At 40.6% G+C, this 21,970-nt stretch overlaps 1 protein-coding gene across 1 annotated transcript; it reads left to right on the top strand.

The window, feature by feature from the left end:
* Window positions 1-2: 2 nt before the first annotated feature.
* Window positions 3-13,697, top strand: LOC308105139 (F-box protein dre-1-like; the record flags this gene model as incomplete). Its single annotated transcript, XM_080455772.1, has 11 exons — window positions 3-6; window positions 858-953; window positions 1,553-1,628; window positions 1,673-1,957; window positions 2,078-2,207; window positions 2,928-3,011; window positions 5,680-5,812; window positions 5,900-6,006; window positions 8,836-8,873; window positions 10,828-10,996; window positions 13,524-13,697. The coding sequence occupies 11 exons, from the start codon at window positions 3-5 to the stop codon at window positions 13,695-13,697; spliced, it is 1,296 nt and encodes a 431-aa protein (XP_080311898.1).
* Window positions 13,698-21,970: the final 8,273 nt, after the last annotated feature.

Here is a 21,970-nt window from a genome sequence, read left to right as displayed (position 1 = left end):
AAATGGGTAACGTATAATTCTCAAATCATTGCATAAATTGCTGATGTGTTATGTAAGCAAATTGACACCACTACATATACAACAAGCTCACAGCAAGCTCATGCATCACAATGTAAACATACTATTTAAGATATTCCCCTGGCTGTTATAGCATGTGTAAGTGTGAAGTGGTTAAAATGTTTTCAAAGGGAAGAAGATAATTCATAACTTTGTCTAGTTGTATAATATGTGGCACTGACTTATCTCATGGCACACCTTTTGGAGGACAGTGGTTCACAAAGTGGGGTCCAGGGGGTCCTAGGGTCTTCTAGGCCCTGTCAAGGACCCCCAAATTGACACATATTAGCCCTCGGACCACCATTTGAAAAGATATGCCAGGGACCCCCATAAGAGAAGATGTTAAAAGTCATAGCAGTGAAGGACCCCCATTTTAGGATTTTGATGTCTGGGACCCCCGATCTACACTGTAGCATCATCCGTGTTAATTTAACTGAAATGGAACCAAATGGACCCGTTAGGGTCATAGAGAAAAAAAAATAAGGTTAGGGTCCATTTGGTTCCATTTGTACACTCTTAAGTTACTGACACATAAGGGTCCATTTGGTTCCTAACTATCAATCACTTGGCTGGGGAGTGGTGACCCCCTGGAACCCCTTCAAGGATCCCCTGGATCCGTTACTTTGAGAACCAACTGTTCTAGGGTTCCATGAGGGGGTCCAAATGGACCCTTGTACAGGTCTGTAACTCTGACCTTACGCAGGTCCATTGTACATTATCAGAGTTATGGGGGTCCTTGGAATTAAGAAGTGTGAGAACCAATGCACTAGACTGTTGGCCTTTTCCCTTTCCTCTCCCAGATGAGAAGGAAGCTGCAGCAGCAACAGAGATGGCTTTGGAGGAGTCCGGTGGAGCCAGGTTGTCTGGTGAGACTGAGAGCCTCCATGAGCTGCCAGGTGAGTGTTACTGTAACTGTACCCAATGTAGCCTAAGCCTACCTGGCTGGAAAGACTTTGCCTCAGTTGTTTTGCTTTAATGTTAAATTAATTGAGTCAGACTCATTGGTGTAGATTTGACTGTATGCACTGCTAGAGGCAATATTGCCAAAAATGACGATTGTCAACAGGCTATTACCAGGATCAGTTTTAATGATTAAACTTTAAACATAGCCAGATATATTTGAAGTTCACTGTGCAACGCGTCAACTTAATGTTGTTTTAGTCGATGTGTTTTTTCCACTATGCTAGCAGTCCTGTTACACTCAGTTACTCGAAGGCTCTTTAATCATAGCCTGATATAGAGGCTATGCGCGTGACATCATCATACCCGGAAGTTATGCGGGAACGCCTACTGAGTGGCAAAAAACTACTTTCTGACAGCCCATACATCCAAACAGAAAGGTCCTGTCTGATTGTATTAAACTATGTTAAACTCACCAACATTGCAGCTGTACGGAAAGCTTGAATTATCCTCTTTCTATCTGCAAAGTTTTTGTTTCATAAAAATCCACCGTAGACATGTTATGAGCTACTTTCTGTCAATAAATTCCATGCAGGTGATAATTGGTTTGGTTTGGAAGTTAGGAAGCGCTCGTTTTCCATAGTGCAACGTCCTGCTGCAGGTGGAAACAGGTGGTACGCAGGACCGTTGAGTGATTTCCAACGAGCGCTTCCAGACTCCAACGCTCCATGCTGCTCAATGTTTTGTCACTCAGTTTAAATGAGGGGGACGTATGTTCATACTCTCTACACTTGGAAGCATGGGGATCTGGCACAGAGGCTAACTCTCGTGTATCTTTGGTGTGTGTGTGTGCAGCAGCCCCAGCAGAGCAGTACCTACAGCAGAACCTTCCAGACGAGGTGGTGTTGAAGATCTTCTCCTACCTGCTGGAGCAGGACCTCTGTCAGGCAGCCTGTGTGTGCAAGAGATTTAGCCAGCTGGCTAATGACCCCATACTATGGTCAGTGTCCAGCAAGAGGTTCGAAAGCCTCCGGGCTCCGGCCTTTGGCTTTCAGCCATGAAACAAAAGGTGCATGTCATGCTTGTGTGTTTTATATTATGTTTTTATTTTCTATAATAGGAAGCGTCTATACATGGAGGTGTTCGAGTACACGCGTCCCATGATGCACCCCAAACCGGGTAGATTCTATCAGGTCAGCCCTGAGGAGCACGAACACCCAAATCCTTGGAAGGAGAGCTTCCAGCAGCTGGTCAGTGGCCCCTCATATGGTTTAATGTTAAAGGATCTACACCATGAATTTAAAAAAAATATTTGATATTTAATATCATATGGTGTATGTCCCTCAAACCTTTTTCAAAAGGTTTGAGCCTAAATCATCACTCAGATATACTCATCCCAAGTCAATTGTCTCTGGCTTATACAGCACTTTCAGCTGCAATATCAAAACGTCCTCTTGGGCAGGGGGGGGCTACTGAGCAATTCTGTCTGTTTTATTATTAAAAATTATTAAAAGATTATTTAAAAAAAAAAAAAAAATGGAAACATTTCTGCATAAAAAGAAGCATCTAAGAAAAATACAAAATCGAAAAAAAAAACACTTTGAACATTTTTGAACAATTCCACCAAGTGTTTGAGGTGCCTGTTTCACCCACTTCCGGGGGGCGGAGCCAAAATCCGAGTTTCGGAGCGATTCGGGCACTTTTCATTTAACATTGGGTTTGCCATCAAAAATGTTTGTGACATCATCAACATTTCCATTCTGAGATCGCCTGTTCAGACACGCCCATTCTGGAAATCCATGAAATGAGAAGGAATGACTGAATTAAAAAAAAAAACATTTTTTGGGGTACAAGAGACACTGGGGACCCCAAAAAATACAAAAAAACAAGAAAAAAGTGATTTTCATGGTGTAGACCCTTTAATCCTAATGTTAATTATACTTGTAAATTGTGTGTGTTTTGTGTTCTAGTACAACGGTGTTCATGTGAAACCAGGCTTTGCAGTGCATTACTACAATAACCCTGGCAGGTACAAAGGCAGAGATAATATGCTGGTAAGTCATATAAATTCATACCAGGCAGTACCTCAGAATTAATCTGTGCATGATTTTTTAATATTTTCTTGCAGTCAACACAAACATTTGCTTGCGTTTGCCAGCTGTGTTTCCATTAGGGCTGCATGATATGGGGAAAATAAATCTTATTGCCATAAGACCCATAACACTGTCATTGAGTGAGGTGTTGTAAGAAGTTGGCTTTCCTTGTGGTGTTGTGTGACATGTTCTAAATTAAAGGTAGAACCTGCACACGAGTTAAGGTAAAAATACAACTTTATTAGGGCGACAACATTTCGATCCCTTGTGGATGTTCTTCAGGTCATTTACAACACTTGTTCAGTCCATCATTATATCTCTGCTGTCCGGCCGGAACCAGCTAAATCCAAAATGGTAATTGTTCAGGAAATGAAAAACAAAATATCAATTTTTCTGAAAATGAAGAAAACCTTATATTTTTTAAAACAAAGCAATACTGCCTCATCAAACTTGGTATTGTGACTTTATATATTATCAGATACTTGCATGTGTCATTATATTATCACCACTTTACCCAAATCCAGCTCAAGTGGAGTTAGGAGTTTTGTCCAAACACAAATCCAGCGCAAGTGGAGTTAGGAGGTTTTGTCCATCATTGATAAGAACAGCTGGCAATGGATCTCAAAGCTCACAACACATCACAACGCATTGTGAGCTTGGAGATCAGCTATTTATGGTGAGCGCCATCCTCATATACTAAGTATAGATCAAGCTGAATTCTGTACTTAAACAACTTTTATTTTAACATGCATTGTAAACAACCATGGATCTAACTGTTACCACTGTTGTTCTTCTACAGTTGAGTGCAACAAACAATTCTGCCTCAATACTCAATCATGTATTTAACAAAAGCAATCATGGCACACCATCAATAAATAAATGGCATATAAATACAAAATACATTCATGAAAAATAGAATCTGTAGCCTATCAAATCTGTAGCCTACAACCACAGTTGAATTTACCTATCATATACCTATCAACATTTTATTATCACACTGTTGTGTGTTGTGTGTTGCGTGTGTGTGGTGGGTGTTTCTTAGTGCTTTAGATTGTCATAAAAGCTGTGAAAGTCTTTTGGCATGATCTCCTTGAGCTCTTGGAGATGTTTGAAACAAACTCCTGCACACACTCATTCTCTGTCCATTAACATTTAAAAAGAAAACACGATCAGATGACCTTTGTGAAGACACCCTTCTCCTCTTTACTGGGGTGACATCTATCAAACCTTGCACATACATTCTCTTCTCTTCCCAGTTTATGTTCTCCCAAAAGCATTGAAAAATCTTCTCCCTGTCTGCCTCATACAGAGCAGAGCTTCTCTGAGAGCCTGAGAGGAGGGGGGAGTTGTTTGTTTTTGACGGACAGTTTGAGGGTCCAATGGAGTTAGGAGTTTTCGTCAGAGGCGCTTTTTAATACTTTTCATATGTTATTATTTAAAAAAAGAATTACACAGATGTAGAGGGGGTTCAATAGCGTTGATTTATGAAAAAGAAATTAAAAAAATGAAAATGGAGTTAGCTGGTCCCGGCTGGACACCGACGATATACTGTTGCTGTTGAGTGGAAACCAAAATTGAAAATAGCCGGTGTACAAACGCGCAACGCAATGCAACGCTTTGTAGATCTGGTAGATCTGCTATTTTCGGGAAATAAATTTGCAAACATTTATTTTTCACCAATATATGTATTGATTTGTATATAAACAATATATAAAATGACACAAATAACAAAACCAAACAATACACTCATAACAAAGCAGAAACTGACAAAAGAAAAATGCAAAAAAAAACACAATGAAATACAGACAATTCATACAAGACAACGAGGGCATCTAATATCCCCATCCGAGTTCAAATGGCCATATGACCATTATACATCTACAGGAGGTACAATTATCCAACTTGGTCTCCGCCAGATCATGATGAGATAGATCATTGTCCTTGACATACTGAATAAATCGACCCCATATTTTAGGAACAGTTCTTGTTTTTCTTTAAGAGTATAAGTAATTTCTTCCAAAGGAAGGCATATATATAGTTAACTCTTTAAACCACTTACAGTAGCAATGCTTGGTTTGCCCATATTCTTCCATGATAAAGCGATAACCCTTTTTGCTTGTAATAAACAAATATCTAAAATGGTTTGCTCATTACGTTTTATTAGTGGCCCACTGGATACAGTCCTAGTAGAAAAGGTTTTGGGTCCAGCTCAAAATTAATCAATAACATCTTCTGTACCTCCTGCCTAACGTCCCCCAGAACTCCATCACTCTTGGGCATGACCACAAACAATGAAACAGTGTACCTTTATCTTCTTCACAGCTGGTAAAAATATCTGGAATATTAACATTACATATATTTAGTTTTTCTGGTGTGATATACTGTACACTCTCAACAGCCAATTATATTGCCATAATTTTAACCGTGTATTACCCATTTGGGTTTGGGCCTCTTTACAAGTTGTACTCCACTGTTCCATTGTTTGTTCCCCCTGTAAGTCAGATGACAACCATGTGTGATTTGCACATTAGAATTTATTTTGTATATTATTTGCCCTGCAGCCCTAATTTCCATAAATGAGATATTATATTATCTATGGCCTGAAATTGTGTGTACATTTGTCTTGCAGTACTACGACACCATTGAGGATGCTCTGGAAATGGTACAAGAGACTCACTCTGATAGAGTGATCTTTGTCCACTCTGGCATCTATAGAGCTGAGTGGATCTTAATAAACTCCCCCATCAACATGATTGGAGCAGGTAAACATCTACAGCAAAGTACATGGCCAACCACTGTCTCTGTAAGAGGATACCAGTTTGTGTTGATACCGATGTTTGGCCTCATAGCTCCTGGTAATGTCGCTGACATGGTGGTGATCGAGAACACCAGACACTTCTCGTTGGCCTTAATGGAGGGCTCAGAGGATGCCTACGTCGGCTACGTGACCATCAGGGTAAGCACTGTTCCCCATCTTCATAGTTCTGATACATTGTAAAGCGCTCTGGGTCCGGTCTACAGAAGTTGACTAGAAATGTGCTATATACGTAGATTCAGACCGTTTACCATGTTCCACCTTTCCAAACCAGCCTGTAGAAATTGCTGCATGAATCAAGAAGGCTTTCCCCTTTTGTTTTCATCCATTCCAGGGCCGCTGTGTACGTCATGCAGAGAGCAGGATCAGTGCCATAAGGGGTGCTGAAGAAGTTCCAACTGTTGAGGAAAAAATTTACTACTTGATTCTTCTTGGTAGCTCAGAGGAGGATAAGGATAAGGATTACCGGGAGAGAAAGACATTTCTTTTGAATATGCTGGACCAATTAGACTGGTAAAAACCTATAACAATTCGATAAAAGGGTGTACCAAACTTGTCTCAGTTGATTCTTATGTGTTTTTCCCCGTAGAATCCATTTCTGCCGAGTACATTTTTGTATGTGCATATTTAATGAGATAATTAGCATATTTGCCACATGGGCGAAAATAACAGGGAAACCCCTATAACAATTTGATAAAAGGGTTTAGGGCGCGCTCTCACCGCACTTTTATTTTACCTCTGGGGCAGAATCTGCCAATGCATTGTCAATGTAAATGCGTGGATTCACGCAAGAGCGGATCTTTCCGCTTGTCGCGCAGACCTTGTGTTTATCTGCTCTACACGACTTGTCCATTGGAAGCTAAAACTGCTGGAGGCAGGAGCTGATTTTCCCACTCTGTCCAATCGGGTGAGTCGAAGGCGGACCGTCCCAAGACTCAGGAGGCTGGAAGCACCATGGTGCTCAAGGCAGAAGGCGGTGCGGGCTACGGGGACGGTCTTGAATGTGAGTGACAGGTGCGTCACAGCGTTTTTTTTTTCAATCCGCTGGCTGCAAAAAACTGGCCGCGCACAACCTGCTTTTAACAGCGGCCAGCCAACTTTTGGTGAGAGCGCGCCCTTACCAAACTTTTCTCAGTTGATTCTTATGTGTTTTTTCCTGTAGAATCCATTTCTGCCATGTAAATTTTTGTATTGTGCATTTTTAATTAGATAATTACCATATTTGCCACATGGGCGAAAATAACAGGGAAAACCCTATAACAATTTGATAAAAGGGTTTACCAAAGTTTTCTCAGTTGATTCTTATGTGTTTTTTCCTGTAGAATCCATTTCTGCCGTGTACATTTTTGTATTGTGCATAATTAATTAGATAATTAGCATATTTGACACATGGGCGGAAATAACAGGGCAAAACCTATAGCAATTTGATAAAAGGGTTTACCAAATCTTTCTCAGTTGATCCTAATGCATTTTTCCTGTAGAATCCATTTCTGCAATATACATTTTTGTATTGTGCATATTTAATTGGATAATTAGCCTATTTGACACATGGGCGGATATAGTTATTATCTAGTGATAATTTGGCAATAGGCAGACAGAATTATGTGTTTAGGCCACAGAACATTTACACTTGATCAAAATAATCTTATTTGTATATAAAAATAAGTTTTTAGATTAGATTTGCAGAGCAAATATGCAAACTAGGCAATGAAGTGTATTATCTATTCTGACTTAAAGCAAACACATGTGTGAGATAATAGTTACGCATAACAGACAGATCAACTGACAAGTGTCATCTGAGTAATCACTCTCTGTCTGATGTATCTGGATCACTACTGGGTACAAAATCACTGTCACTCTCTGATGAGGAAGAAGGCATTTCTGAAGCGGATGTAAGATCATGTTCAGTGGATGTAGCATCTTTGGTTTTCCGCCTCTTTTTAGCAGGTTGACTCTTTGGTTTCTTTCTTTGACTTTCCGGTCTCTCATCATCACTCTCATCATCAGCTTCCTCTCCGCACTTTGATTTCCTGGGAGGTTTTCTGCTCAGGCTTGGTGGAAACTGTTTGCAAGTGAACCAAACTGGGACAAGACCATTGTCTGTCTCTTGCCAGCCATTGTTATCTGGTGTGGGATAAACAATATCTTGCTCAGTACACTGTCTCCAGATGTATGTTTGTAAGTTAGATCTCTTCAGATGTTCCTGTGAGCTATTTTTGTAATAGACCCAAACTTGAATTGATCCTCTGTTGCTCATACATTCTGACTTGTGTTTCCACATAGTCTTCACTCTCTTTTCCTGGATACATGACTGTCTGCATGAAGATGAGCATTTTCTCAACCTGAATGAGACCGGAAGAATTCCTAATGAAGTCAGCAGGATGAACTTGCTCTGTGTCACCATTTTCTTGAGTGGTTTGACTTTTCCTACTTTGTAGGGATACGAGGTTGTATCACACCCTGTAACACCATGATAGGCAGGCAATACACATACTTCCTTCCCATAAGCTTTACAAACTTTGCTGATGTCCACAAATCGCTCTCTGTCAATTTTCATGAACCATTTCTCAGCAGGATCACCTTTGCTAAAGGCATACACTAGCAAAACAAATATATCAGTATCTGCAGCAACAACCACTACAGGTCTGTCAGATAACGATGCATGCCAAACAACTCTTGTATCTGCTTCATGGTGGTTGCATTGCTCTAAGAGCATAACCTCTTCAGATGTGATTGACCAAGCATTGTTGGATTCTGTAAAGACTAGTGGGGTGTCAAACCTTGATCTGACAGAGTCACTCTTGTAGTAATTAGCAAGGAAGTTAATCAGTCTTGTTTTCACTACTATGTAGAAACGTAGTCCAGTTTTGGCCCTGTGGCATAGATTGCCCCTTTTCAGTTATCACAACCTTCCTTCATGCTTGGCCCCTTCTCTTTTGTGTCAAGTCTTTGATTCTGTGTTCCCCATAGATATCCATGACTATCACTAGTTTTGTTGGATTCAACAGGTTTGGTGGCATGCAAAATCGAAGCAGACTATCAGCATATTCCCCCCATGTCTTCTTTGGAGAAACGGACTGACGGCCATCAATTACCCACTCTGCCCTGAAGGGTGCTTGTTCAGTAACTGCCCCAGCCTCCGTGATCATATGGTTCCGTAGCATTGCTTTTGATCCTTGCCTCAGATCTTTATCTTCTGTGGAAAGGGCTAATGGTACAGAGGTCAAAGGATATGAGTGAGCTTCCCTTGCACTGGTAGATTTGCCCACTAGACTCTTTTCCTCTCTCTCTCTCTCTTGGTGCTTTCTTTGTTTTTTCTAATCCAGTTTTTATTTTAGGATTCTGTATTGGTTTGAAGAAGCTAACACGATCTGCCCCTGTTCTTTTCAGCCTCTCCTCTATGAATTTCATCAGCAACGTCTCTCCTGTCTCTGTTGATTCCAACAAGCCTTTCACAACTTCTTCCTTTATGGCTTGGCCAGTCTTGAAGTGCCTTGCCACACCTGGTGCAAATGGATCCATGTACTTGGACATCTGGTCAACCAGGGCCTTGACTTGTTTTTCGTGTTATTTTTTAGCACCTTTTGTCATTTCCTTGTTTTGAACTAGTCAGTATGCTTAAGTTTTCTTTCAGTGCGCTCCTCACTTTGGCCATCAGATGACTGGTTTTGATGAAGGCATCTTCTGCTTTGAGGGATGTATTGAATCCTCCTTGCATGGGACCACCCCTGACTTTGGCCTCTCTGTTCAGTTACCTCGGTGATAAAGTCCCCATGAACTGTGGAGAATGAACCCCCAGTAAGACTCCCTCCAAATCCATTCTCTTTAATTATCTAATTAAATATGCACAATACAAAAATGTATATTGTAGATTCTACAGGAGAAATGCATTAGGATCAACTGAGAAAGGTTTGGTAAACCCTTTTATCAAATTGCTATAGGGTTTGCCCTGTTATTTCCGCTATGTGTCAAATATGCTAATGATCTAATTAATTATGCACAATACAAAGATGTACATGGCAGAAATGGATTCTACAGGAAAAAACACATAAGAATCAACTGAGAAAGGTTTGGTAAACCCTTTTATCAAATTGCTATAGGGTTTGCCCTGTTATTTCCGCTATGTGTCAAATATGCTAATGATCGAATTAATTATGCACAATACAAAGATGTACATGGCAGAAATGGATTCTACAGGAAAAAACACATAAGAATCAACTGAGAAAAGTTTGGTACACCCTTTTATCAAATTGTTATAGGTTTTGCCCAGTCTAAATTAGCTGACACTGGATTATTTGCTATGATTGGAGAAAAATCATATTTGAACTGGGGACCCCCCACCCTGACAAGAACTTGGAATTGTAGGCATTACATTTAGTTTGACTTCAAGCTTGAGGTTATTTTCACGTTTTCCTCTTTCTTACGTAATATTTGGCGAATTTGGTATTAAAAGGGTATTACAAATGTACAAGTCCTCAAATTGTCACTTTAGAATTCTTTCTACATTGCAGTATTGATACTTTTACTTAAGTAAAACATCTGAGTACTTTTTCCACCGCTGGTGGGTGGATGTGTGTGTGTGTGTGTGTGTGTGTGATGCTTTTAGATGTGTTATTTTTGACTGTAGCTGCTATATTTCTCTGAGAGGAGTGTAATTAGTCACCCAGGGGCAGGCGGATTTCAGCCACACTGTAGTGCACTGGCGGATTTCAGCCACATGGGGGCGCGACTGCACACTGTAGTGCACTCTGACATGCACACAGACACACAAGCCGAGCACGGTTTCATAGTAAGCTCCACTTGCGCGGAGCTTACTATTCGGCGCGCCTCCTTCCGCTGCGTTCGCAATGATAGCGGCTACACCAGGCGCGCGGATACGCAAGTCCCGCATACGCAGGCTTTAAAATAGGACTGGATCTAAAAGTGCGTGTGTGCGAAAAAAAGTCTGGTGTGTTTCCACAGTTACACACGGGGCTACTTCTCTGCCCTGGTCGCCATGGAGAACGACGGCTACGACAATTGTGGCGCGGGCGCCAACCTCAACACGGACGACGATGTCACGGTCACCTTCCTGCCGCTGGTGGACAGCGAGAGGAAGCTGCTGAACATCCACTTCCTGTCCACGCAAGAGGTAGGGGGAGCAGTAGACGGGGGAGCAGTAGACGGACGCGCTCGACGACGTCAAGCCCCTTTAAAGCCAGGTTTATACCAACAACCACGGAACATCGGCAATGGAAGCCAGGATTGTTTCCGTAACACATGCTCCTAACAACCACTGTATTTAAAAGGATCCCAGGCTAATAAGTCAAGTATGCCTTAATGCATTATAATTGTCCTCTATAACTAAAGTGTCAAATTAAAAACACCTTAAACATTGTATTTATTTTAGAAATAGTTTATCTGTTACATCAAGGGGGACAACGCCCGTCACAAGTTGATGATGTCATTTGTCCATGTGTGGTCCAGCCATATGGAATGTTGTTAGCATGTCCTAATGAAAAACAACGTAATACTTCCTACGGTTAATATGAACACCAAAACAATATTTTAAATGTTTTATTAGCATAATGCATTCCATACACTCCATAGGGCTGGACCACACATGGACAAATGACATCATCAACCTGCAATTTGACCAATAAATAGTTTAGTTTTCCACAATCCTTTTTTATTATATTTTGGCCTACAACATTGCTGCAAAACTTGGGGCTTACATTACTGTGTAAGCAAACCACAGTGGGGCGAGACCGCTTTTGTTTTACCTTGTCCATATGTTTGTAAACCTTGCATCACCAGGCTTGCCGCAATACCTGTGGAAAACCTGGTTTCTATTTTCTGTTGAGTGCTCAGATGGGTCTAGAGACCACCTATTGTATCTGTTAATTTTCACACAGACACATACATAGGGCTGTCACGATTACATTTTTTATTTGTAATTATCATACAAATAAATGCGATTATAAAAAATGTATCCATCGATTAAAAAAAATATCCATGAATTCAAGTCTCCATGGGGTGACTAATCAATAGAAAAAAAGTCATTTGGGGGGTGAACGATCCCTTTTTATTTAAACAAATATCTTTATTAGATTCACAGTATTGACATGAAGTCAGTCAGACATTTTCTTTTTTTTTTCTCTCTCCCTTTCCCCATCCCTCCCCCCATATTGTTATTGCGGTCACATTTTCCTTTTCAAAAGATGAAGACAAAAAATCTGTAACAAATGCAGTGGAATAAAGAAATGTACCTGACAAACAAACATGTAAACATGATTTAAAATTTGGTATAGACAGTGGAATGTAATAGAAAATAAATAATAAATATAATTTAAAAATAAATGTTCACAATAAAAGCAGGAAAAATTAAGAAAAAAAAAGTTTTTACAAAAAATAGACAAAAATAGACACACAAGATGGATTAACCAGATGCAAACGCGCCACAAGCCCTTGTAAGCAACACAGAGCCGGAATGCTGTCATAAATCACTGTCTATCAGTCACATATCCCACCACAGACATACAGAGGTCTAGATCCCCATTTGGTCAAAAAAGAGAAGAAAAAATATATGAGATTTAGCCTGTTGGAAGCACTCAAAATAAGTAATGAATGGTTGCCAGATAGAAAATAACTTGTCTGTTGACCCTCTGGTTGTGAACTTAATCTTTTCTAGTTTAAAAAAACTCATCACGTCCTTAAGCCACATAGCCACGGAAGGAGGGTTTGGGGATTTCCATCCTAACAAAATCCTGCGTCTTGCTAACAGTGTGGTAAACGCTACTACATTTGACTTCTTTGTGGTTAGAAGCTGGAAGTCTGGTGGAACTCCAAAAATGGCTATCTGGGGTGAAGGCTCCAGACGGACCGAGAAAATAGCAGACAAAATTTCTAAGACTTTGGTCCAGAAATGTACCAATTTGGGGCAAGACCAAAACATATGAGTGTGGTTAGCCGGTGATAGGGCACAACGGTCACATTTATCATCAATTCCAGGGTATATCGTGGCAAGTTTAGATTTGCAGTAATGAAGTCTATGAAAAAAATGTATTGAATAAGGCCTAGTCTAGCACAGGATGTTGATGAATTAAGCTGATCAATAGCTCCATCCCACCATTCATCAGAAAAGGTTTCACCCAGTTCGGTCTCCCATCTGTCCCTATTCCTGACCAGAGGAAGCATATTTAGACGGGCTAGAGAATGGTACGTCATTGAAATATGGCCCCTCTGCCCAGGGTCCAGTATCAGAAGATTGTCCCATGGTCGATCTCCTGGTCTCTCAGCGAAAGAGGGATAATGATTTTTAACAAAGTCTCTAATTTGAAAATATCGGAAAAGATTGTTTCTGGGCAAATTATATTTGATACTAAGCCTGTCAAAACTACAGATTGTTATTCTCATAAAGATCTGAGAATCTGAGAAGGCCTTTGTCTTTCCATTGTGCGAAGGCAGCATCTAGGATAGAGGGGGTGAATAAGTGATTACGAATTATAGGACAATTTATAGAACTGTCTTTGAATTTAAAGTGGGAGCGCAACAATCCTTTTTAAAGGAGTTAAACTATGCTCACCTCTTTTTTAAGGTCAGCCATTCTTTTAGGTTAGTTTTGAGTTTGTATAGAGTGGAGAACTTTAATGTTTCTGTGTTCTAATCCGTGACTCCAGATGGGGAACGAGGAGCAGCAGGAGAAGCTTCTAAGGGAATGGCTGGACTGCTGCGTGACTGCCGCCATGCAGAAGAGCTCACGCCGCCCGCAACCACCCCCTGGTCACCCAGATGGTGGAGAAGTGGCTGGACAGCTACCGGCAGATCCGCCCCTGATGAAGACGAGTGAGTGAGTGAGGAGGGCGGGGACGGTGAGGCGGTGAAAAGAGTCGGTAGCTCCCGGAAAACTGTGCCTGGAGGGTCATTTATGCTCTGTCGTTACGTTGTATCACTCGCTGAAAATGGCGATCTACAAGCTCACAACAACCTCACTACATGCCACGAGCACCTGATTCGGATGCTATCAATGCATTGAATGGGACATTATCACGTTTCAGACCATTGAATGGGTGAAGTAGGCGACATACTGACCTACCCGCGATTTATCAGACCATTCATTTGGTGTTATCGGGACATACTGACCTACCGACGGAGATGACTTGTATAAAGTTAGGTTTTGGTCTTGGACCATGACGGAGGCGCGCAGTCTCAAGCGAACTGGAGCCACGTGAGGCACCACCGAGCGAGCTAAAGCCAGCGAGTTGCCGTGCCGAACGTTGCGACGTTCGCTTGAGCCTACTCAGCGCCGTCCGAGTTATGTACTGATCGTAAATCATGTTGTGGGGACTGCTCTGCCTCCGGGTAGGTCAGTATCTCCTGATTACGCCCAATGAATGGTCTGATAAATCGCGGGTAGGTCGGTATGTCGCCTACTCGCCCATTCAATGGTCTGATAAAACGTGATAATGTCCAATTCAATGCATCGATAGCATTCAAAGCCGGTGACGAGTGAGCTTGTAGATCGCCATCTTCAGTGCGTGACACTAGCGCACGACAAGGTACACAAGTCAGGCGTGAGAGTCCAAAAACCAAGCCTGATGCTCGGGGCGCTCCTCTCTAACACCTCCCCTCCTGTCTCCTAAAGACAAAGCACTGAAGACAGAGGAGGAGCTACAGGTGAAGGAGCTCTCTGGTTCCTCCCAAAGTCAGAACAACTACAACAACCTTCACAAGGACATGGAAGAAACTCCTTGATCTTGAATTATACTACACACAAACAAAGGATTCTAAGCTGATTTATCATTTGATAAGGTTCTTTTTTGTTTTTCTTTTTTGCCCAAATTGTAAATCTTGAACCTGTAATGACGCACGCATGTGTCCTGTAAGTTCTGTGATTAGGGAAAAAAAAACTATGTATACCAGCATCATGGAAAATAAACTGATACCTGTAAAAGCTCACGCTTTCACACCTACCCCCTCTTTTAAAGTGGTCATCTTGCAATACTCGACCAGAGAAAAGTACTAGTCTATAGGAAATTTTGTTTAAGAAACCCGAAGCTGCACTAAAAATGTATTTAGACGGTTGCCTGAGAATTCTTTGCTTAAAGCCAAGAGAGCATTAATCCCTCATGTGTCTATTTGGGTTTAAAGAGCATCTATTTTCCTGATTGTAAATCCCCTCTTTTTTTTTGGACGCCCCTCTGCGCAAACTTGTTGTGGTTGCATCATATTTATTGGTTTAGGAGAGTTGATGTGCAGAAGCATCCAGTACCTTTTATATTCTGACCCTTTTCCCCCTTATATTGTGTTTTTGTTTGATTCAATGTTGAAGATTCTTTGTTGTCATTGCTGCGAAGATACTCATTGAGGAAGAAGAACTGTACTGTACAAGTTTACTGACCTATTTTTGTGTGAAGGTTGTTTGAAGGGCATAGACGGCACCAAACACTCAGCCCCTCGATGGAGTGCATTAACATTAAAATCGACTCACTCTATACGTCCTCCGTGTGTGCGTGGCATTTCTTTCTCTGGTGCTATTTGCAATGGATTTGTGTCATTGTATGCAGTGTTGATTTTGACCGAAATTTTTGATTCAGTTTTAGTCATAGTCATTTGAATCAAATTCCATTTAGTTTTAGTCATATTTTAGTCATCTGAAATGTTTTACTGTTAGTCTAGTTTCATTCGACTAAATATCATACGATTATAGTCGACTAAATCTACAGTTGATTTAGTCGACTAAAATGTATTTTGGCGGTTGTTGATGGCGTCGGAATGGCTGATTCTACACTTTGTTGCATGCTGAAAATAGCCGATCTACAAGCTCACAGCGTGTAGATCTGCTATTTTCAGAGGTAGTCGACGAGCATTGTTGGTCATAGTTTTAGTCGACCAAATCAACACTGATATGTATGTATGTATGACTGTCTGCCACCTGCCAGGAACAACATATTTTTGCTTGGTTTTAGACAAGTTTCACCGTATATTACTGATGCTTTATATTACTGGTGATATAGTCGTTAATTGAAGGCAGATGCCTTCAAAATCTTTCTAAATGGCAGATTTACAGAAAGAGCTCATGCTTTGTGAGCTTGTAGATCGGCTAATTTCGAATAGCCCAAGTTTATAGGGCTTCCCTAAGGTGGTCATAATAAAACAAAAAGGATAAACCTGTGATATCCAGTCATTTAGTCATTTCGGGGATAAACAAGAAATTGAAGGGTCAGTTCTTTTAATGATGTACCGGGCATGTTCAAATCATATGCTTTACATTTATTCCAACCTGATGATGGGTTGGTGTGTTCCTTCCATCACCTCCAAAGTGAATTGTCAACAGTGGTGGAATAATACCGCCACCATACTTTTTATAGGGCAAATTGTCTCAAATATTATTATTTGAATTTTTATTTGAATTTTAAACCTGGTAATTAATTTTCTTCCAGTACCAGTCAGATCGTCTTGGTACAGAGCGCCCCCTTGTGACTGTACTGTAGACAAAAATTATTAATGTCTTATGTACCACTCACTGAACCAGGGCTATGGAAGTCCATAGGTCCAAAAATGTTAAAATAAATGCCACAATTAAATAAATAAACACAATGATATGTCAGTTAAAGCAGGAGAAAACCTACTTCGGAGCAGGCAGCATGGTAGGTCACTGTGGTAAGACACTGTCTGTATGAGCCAAAGGTCGTGGGTTCAAACCTCCCACCTACTTCTTTACTATGAAGCATGTTTTGAACAATAACATCCATAAACTGCACTAAAAGCAGTAAAGCACTAATAGAAACATGTGAAAATGTGTAGAAGTGCCGTAGGGCAGTGGATAGTTGGTGGACACCTCTGTGGTCTTTTGCATCGAAAGCCACACGGCAACCCGGGCTACAGGTTCAATTCTCGTCTCTTATGGCACACAAAAAAACACCCACCTGAATTTCCATGTAACAAACACACACACACACACACACACACACACACACACACACACACACACACACACACACACACGCCTTTGAATTGCGTGGTTGTGTCTGTGTGTGTGTGTGTGTGTGGGGGGGGGGGGGGGGGGGGGTGTGTGTGTGTGTGGTGGTGGGTGGGTGCGTGCTTTCGTGTGTGTGTCTGACTGTCTGAAGCAAAGATGGTTAATTTATGAACATACACCATCCCAATTCAGCCACTAGAGGACAAAATGGGTCACATACAATTAACGCCGGTGGTTCTCAAACTTTTTCATGTCAAGGACCCCCAAAACTATATGTATTTGCTATTTGCATCTCTGTTTTACTTCCCGTATCTGCATAGTCTCGCGTCTCGCGTAGATATCTGCGTGAAGTGGGCCTGCTTTCGGTCTCCTAAAAAGGCGCCCGCCCACTTCACGCAGGTAGATAGGCGGGACGCAAGAGCGGCGAGACTATGCAGATACGGGAAGTAAAACGGAGATGGTGTGTCTTGCCAAATTATGTTAGGCGAGTCTTGTTTTTTTTCAAAGAAAAGTACCAAGTACCAAAGTAGAAATCATTTAATGACCCCCCCTGGAAAAAAATCTCCTGTTATCGGACGGTCTGAGGTTGGCAGGTATGGTCCGCGGCCAAATAGCAAATACATATCATTTTGGCGGTCCTTGACCACATCTACTCTGTTAAAAATGTCCTGGGGGGGGGGAACCCCCAGCGTGGTGAAGAGCACCCCCCTGGAAAAAAATCTCCTGTTATCGGACGGTCTGGGTTGGTAGGTATGGCACACATACAACAACGCCCAAACGCCGTGTATACGCCGTCCATACGACGTCCGAGTCAGACGTGAGTCGACGTCGTTTCAACGTATTTTTTGCAAAACAGCTGCTGACTGAGGTCTGACTCGGACATCGTATGGACGGCGTATGCACGGCGTATGGGCGTTGTATTGCGTGTGCCCAGTGGGTAAAGAGATATGAAGAGACACACGTCTTTTACAACGTCGATACGAGTCGACGTCGTCGCAAAACGCTGATGGATGGATTACTGACAATGAATTACGAAATGGTAGAATCCCCCCCCCCTCTAAATTCAATAAAGCTAAGATATGATTGCTATTAACTACCTAGAGAGTGAGGTTCCATTAACTACCATAAAGAACATAAAGTAAAGCAGGCTAAAATGATTATGTCAACCATAGTTAAAAGTTCAGAGATTTATAATGGAGGCCAATGGAACATTCTGGGACCTCAAAAAAACACTTTCACCTAGAAACTCCATTCACAGTTCAAAAAGTCCACCTTACTGTGGACATGCATGCTTGAGATTTTTTCTTTGAAATCATTTGTAGTTTGGGAGATATTTAACTTTAAGCGCCCAATGCATTGTCAATGCGGCAATGGACATTTAAAGGGAAACGAGTACAGGCTACTAATCCTACATACTTACTGCTAGTAACCCCATTCATACTTTAAAATGTTCATCTTACTGTGGACATGTTTGCCTGAAAAGGAATCTTTGAAATGTTTAATAGTTTTAGAATTGTACTCCTTTAAAAGTTCAGAGATTTATAATGGAGGTCGATGGACGAATTTGGGACCTCAAAAAAACACTTTCACCTAGAAACTCTATTCACAGTTAAAAAATTCCACCTTACTGTGGACATGCATGCTTGAGATTTTTTCTTTGAAATCATTTGTAGTTTGGGAGATATTTAACTTTAAGCGCCCAATGCATTGTCAATGCGGCAATGGACATTTAAAGGGAAACGAGTACAGGCTACTAATCCTACATACTTAATGCTAGTAACCCCATTCATACTTTAAAATGTTCATCTTACTGTGGACATGTTTGCCTGAAAAGGAATCTTTGAAATGTTTAATAGTTTTAGAATTGTACTCCTTTAAAACTCCTTTAAGAGGTCGATGGACGAATTTGGGACCTCAAAAAAACACTTTCACCTAGAAACTCCATTCACAGTTCAAAAATGCCACCTTACTGTGGACATGCATGCTTGAGAGTTTTTCTTTGAAATCATTTGTAGTTTGGGAGATATTTAACTTTAAGCGCCCAATGCATTGTCAATGCGGCAATGGACATTTAGACTTTTACCTGGGGCTTTTACCGTTATCAAATATTGTAGTGAATACCACGCAAGTTAACAGAATGGGTAAGAACCTCTGTGGTGCAGTCGTTTAGATACATGGCTTGCAACCAGAAGGTTCCCAGTTCAAATCTAGCTATGACATTTTTCCAAGTTTTATCTGACTCTTGTGGTCTGTATTTAATCTTTCACTGAAGAGCGTGCAAGAGACCAGAGAAAGTATGAACCATGGTGGAGCAGTGGTTAAGATACAGGCCTAGAGCACAGAAGGTTCTGAGTTCAAAACCAAAACGGAATGTTTTTCAACTTTTACGTGGCTCTTTCACCTTTACCTAACCTTTCAATGAAGAATATGCAAGTGAACAGAATTAGGATGAATTACAGTGGTGCAGTGATTGAGATACCGGGTTTATAACCAGAAGGTTGCTGGATCAAATCCAACAAGGAAATTTTTCAAACTTTTACCTGACTCCTGCACCTTTATCTAATCTTTTAGTGAAGCGCACGCAAGACAACAAATAGACTAAGAATGAACCACGGTGGTGCAGTGGTGAAGATACAGGACTACCAAACGGAAGGTTCCATGTTCAAATCCCAATTGTCTCATATTTCAATGCTGTACTACTTTGACATTTTCAAGGCCAAAATACAAAAAAAGCAAGACAAAAGCACTAGGAAACCTGCTGAGGGCCCAAAGGTGCGTTGGCGCAGTGGTAGGGTTTGGTTTATCTTGATCTTGATCGGTTGCCTCTGCTACAGACAGTGTGCAGGTTCAAGTCCCATGCCAGCAACGTACACGGAGAACCATCGGGGGGACTGCGTCCCTCCCCTGTTTCCTGATAGTTAAAGGTGGGGGGTTCTCTCTGAAAGAACTCTTCCCAGCTAAAGTTTTACAGAAATATCTTGTAAGTGGTCATTGTTGCCATCTTTGGACTCTGAGTCTTGTCCTTCTGCTCCTACATGCTTACCCCTAGAAACCCCATTCAAACTTTAAAATGTTCATCTTACTGTGGACATGTTTGCCTGAAAAGGAATCTTTGAAATGTTTCATAGTTTTAGAATTGTACTCCTTTAAAAGTTCAGAGATTTATAATGGAGGCCGATGGAACTTTCTGGGACCTCAAAAAAACACTTTCACCTAGAAACTCCATTCACAGTTCAAAAATTCCACCTTACTGTGGACATGCATGCTTGAGATTTTTTCTTTGAAATCATTTGTAGTTTGGGAGATATTTGACTTTAAGCGCCCAATGCATTGTCAATGCGGCAATGGACATTTAAAGGGAAACAAGTACAGGCTACTAATCCTACATACTTACTGCTAGTAACCCCATTCATACTTTAAAATGTTCATCTTACTGTGGACATGTTTGCCTGAAAAGGAATCTTTGAAATGTTTAATAGTTTTAGAATTGTACTCCTTTAAAAGTTCAGAGATTTATAATGGAGGTCGATGGACGAATTTGGGACCTCAAAAAAACACTTTCACCTAGAAACCCCATTCACAGTTAAAAAATTCCACCTTACTGTGGACATGCATGCTTGAGATTTTTTCTTTGAAATCATTTGCAGTTTGGGAGATATTTAACTTTAAGCGCCCAATGCATTGTCAATGCGGCAATGGACATTTAAAGGGAAACGAGTACAGGCTACTAATCCTACATACTTAATGCTAGTAACCCCATTCATACTTTAAAATGTTCATCTTACTGTGGACATGTTTGCCTGAAAAGGAATCTTTGAAATGTTTAACATTTTTAGAATTGTACTCCTTTAAAAGTTCAGAGATTTATAATGGAGGTCGATGGACGAATTTGGGACCTCAAAAAAACACTTTCACCTAGAAACTCCATTCACAGTTCAAAAATTCCACCTTACTGTGGACATGCATGCTTGAGATTTTTTCTTTGAAATCATTTGTAGTTTGGGAGATATTTAACTTTAAGCGCCCAATGCATTGTCAATGCGGCAATGGACATTTAAAGGGAAACGAGTACAGGCTACTAATCCTACATACTTACTGCTAGTAACCCCATTCATACTTTAAAATGTTCATCTTACTGTGGACATGTTTGCCTGAAAAGGAATCTTTGAAATGTTTAATAGTTTTAGAATTGTACTCCTTTAAAAGTTCAGAGATTTATAATGGAGGTCGATGGACGAATTTGGGACCTCAAAAAAACACTTTCACCTAGAAACTCCATTCACAGTTAATACATTCCACCTTACTGTGGACATGCATGCTTGAGATTCTTTTTTTTTAAAATCATTTGTAGTTTGGGAGATATTTAACTTTAAGCGCCCAATGCATTGTCAATGGACATTTAAAGGGAAACGAGTACAGGCTACTAATCCTACATACTTACTGCTAGTAACCCCATTCATACTTTAAAATGTTCATCTTACTGTGGACATGTTTGCCTGAAAAGGAATCTTTGAAATGTTTAATAGTTTTAGAATTGTACTCCTTTAAAAGTTCAGAGATTTATAATGGAGGTCGATGGACGAATTTGGGACCTCAAAAAAACACTTTCACCTAGAAACTCCATTCACAGTTCAAAAAGTCCACCTTTTTTTTTAAACAATATATTTATTGGCATTTTCAATTATATGACATACATAATATGACTTTTGTATTAAATGTCTCTAAATAATCAAATAAAAACAGAGCAAAAGACATCACATAGAAATCATACACATACATAACATGACAACCAAAACAGAAAAATACATTACAAAAACATCAGAAAATCAAAAAACAAAAACCAACAAAAAAAAAGTCTTCCTTCCCACAGTATGAAATAGCAGATATATTTGCAGAAGTATTTACACAGGTCCCAAAGGGTTACCTTCCATAAACTGTATGAACTGTCCAAAAAGTCCACCTTACTGTGGACATGCATGCTTGAGATTTTTTCTTTGAAATCATTTGCAGTTTGGGAGATATTTAACTTTAAGCGCCCAATGCATTGTCAATGCGGCAATGGACATTTAAAGGGAAACGAGTACAGGCTACTAATCCTACATACTTAATGCTAGTAACCCCATTCATACTTTAAAATGTTCATCT

This window comes from Gymnoscopelus braueri, assembly GCF_963280865.1.
Source record: "Gymnoscopelus braueri genome assembly, chromosome: 17".
Taxonomy (NCBI): Eukaryota; Metazoa; Chordata; class Actinopteri; order Myctophiformes; family Myctophidae; genus Gymnoscopelus; species Gymnoscopelus braueri.
This window is presented reverse-complemented; position numbering and strand designations above follow the sequence as displayed.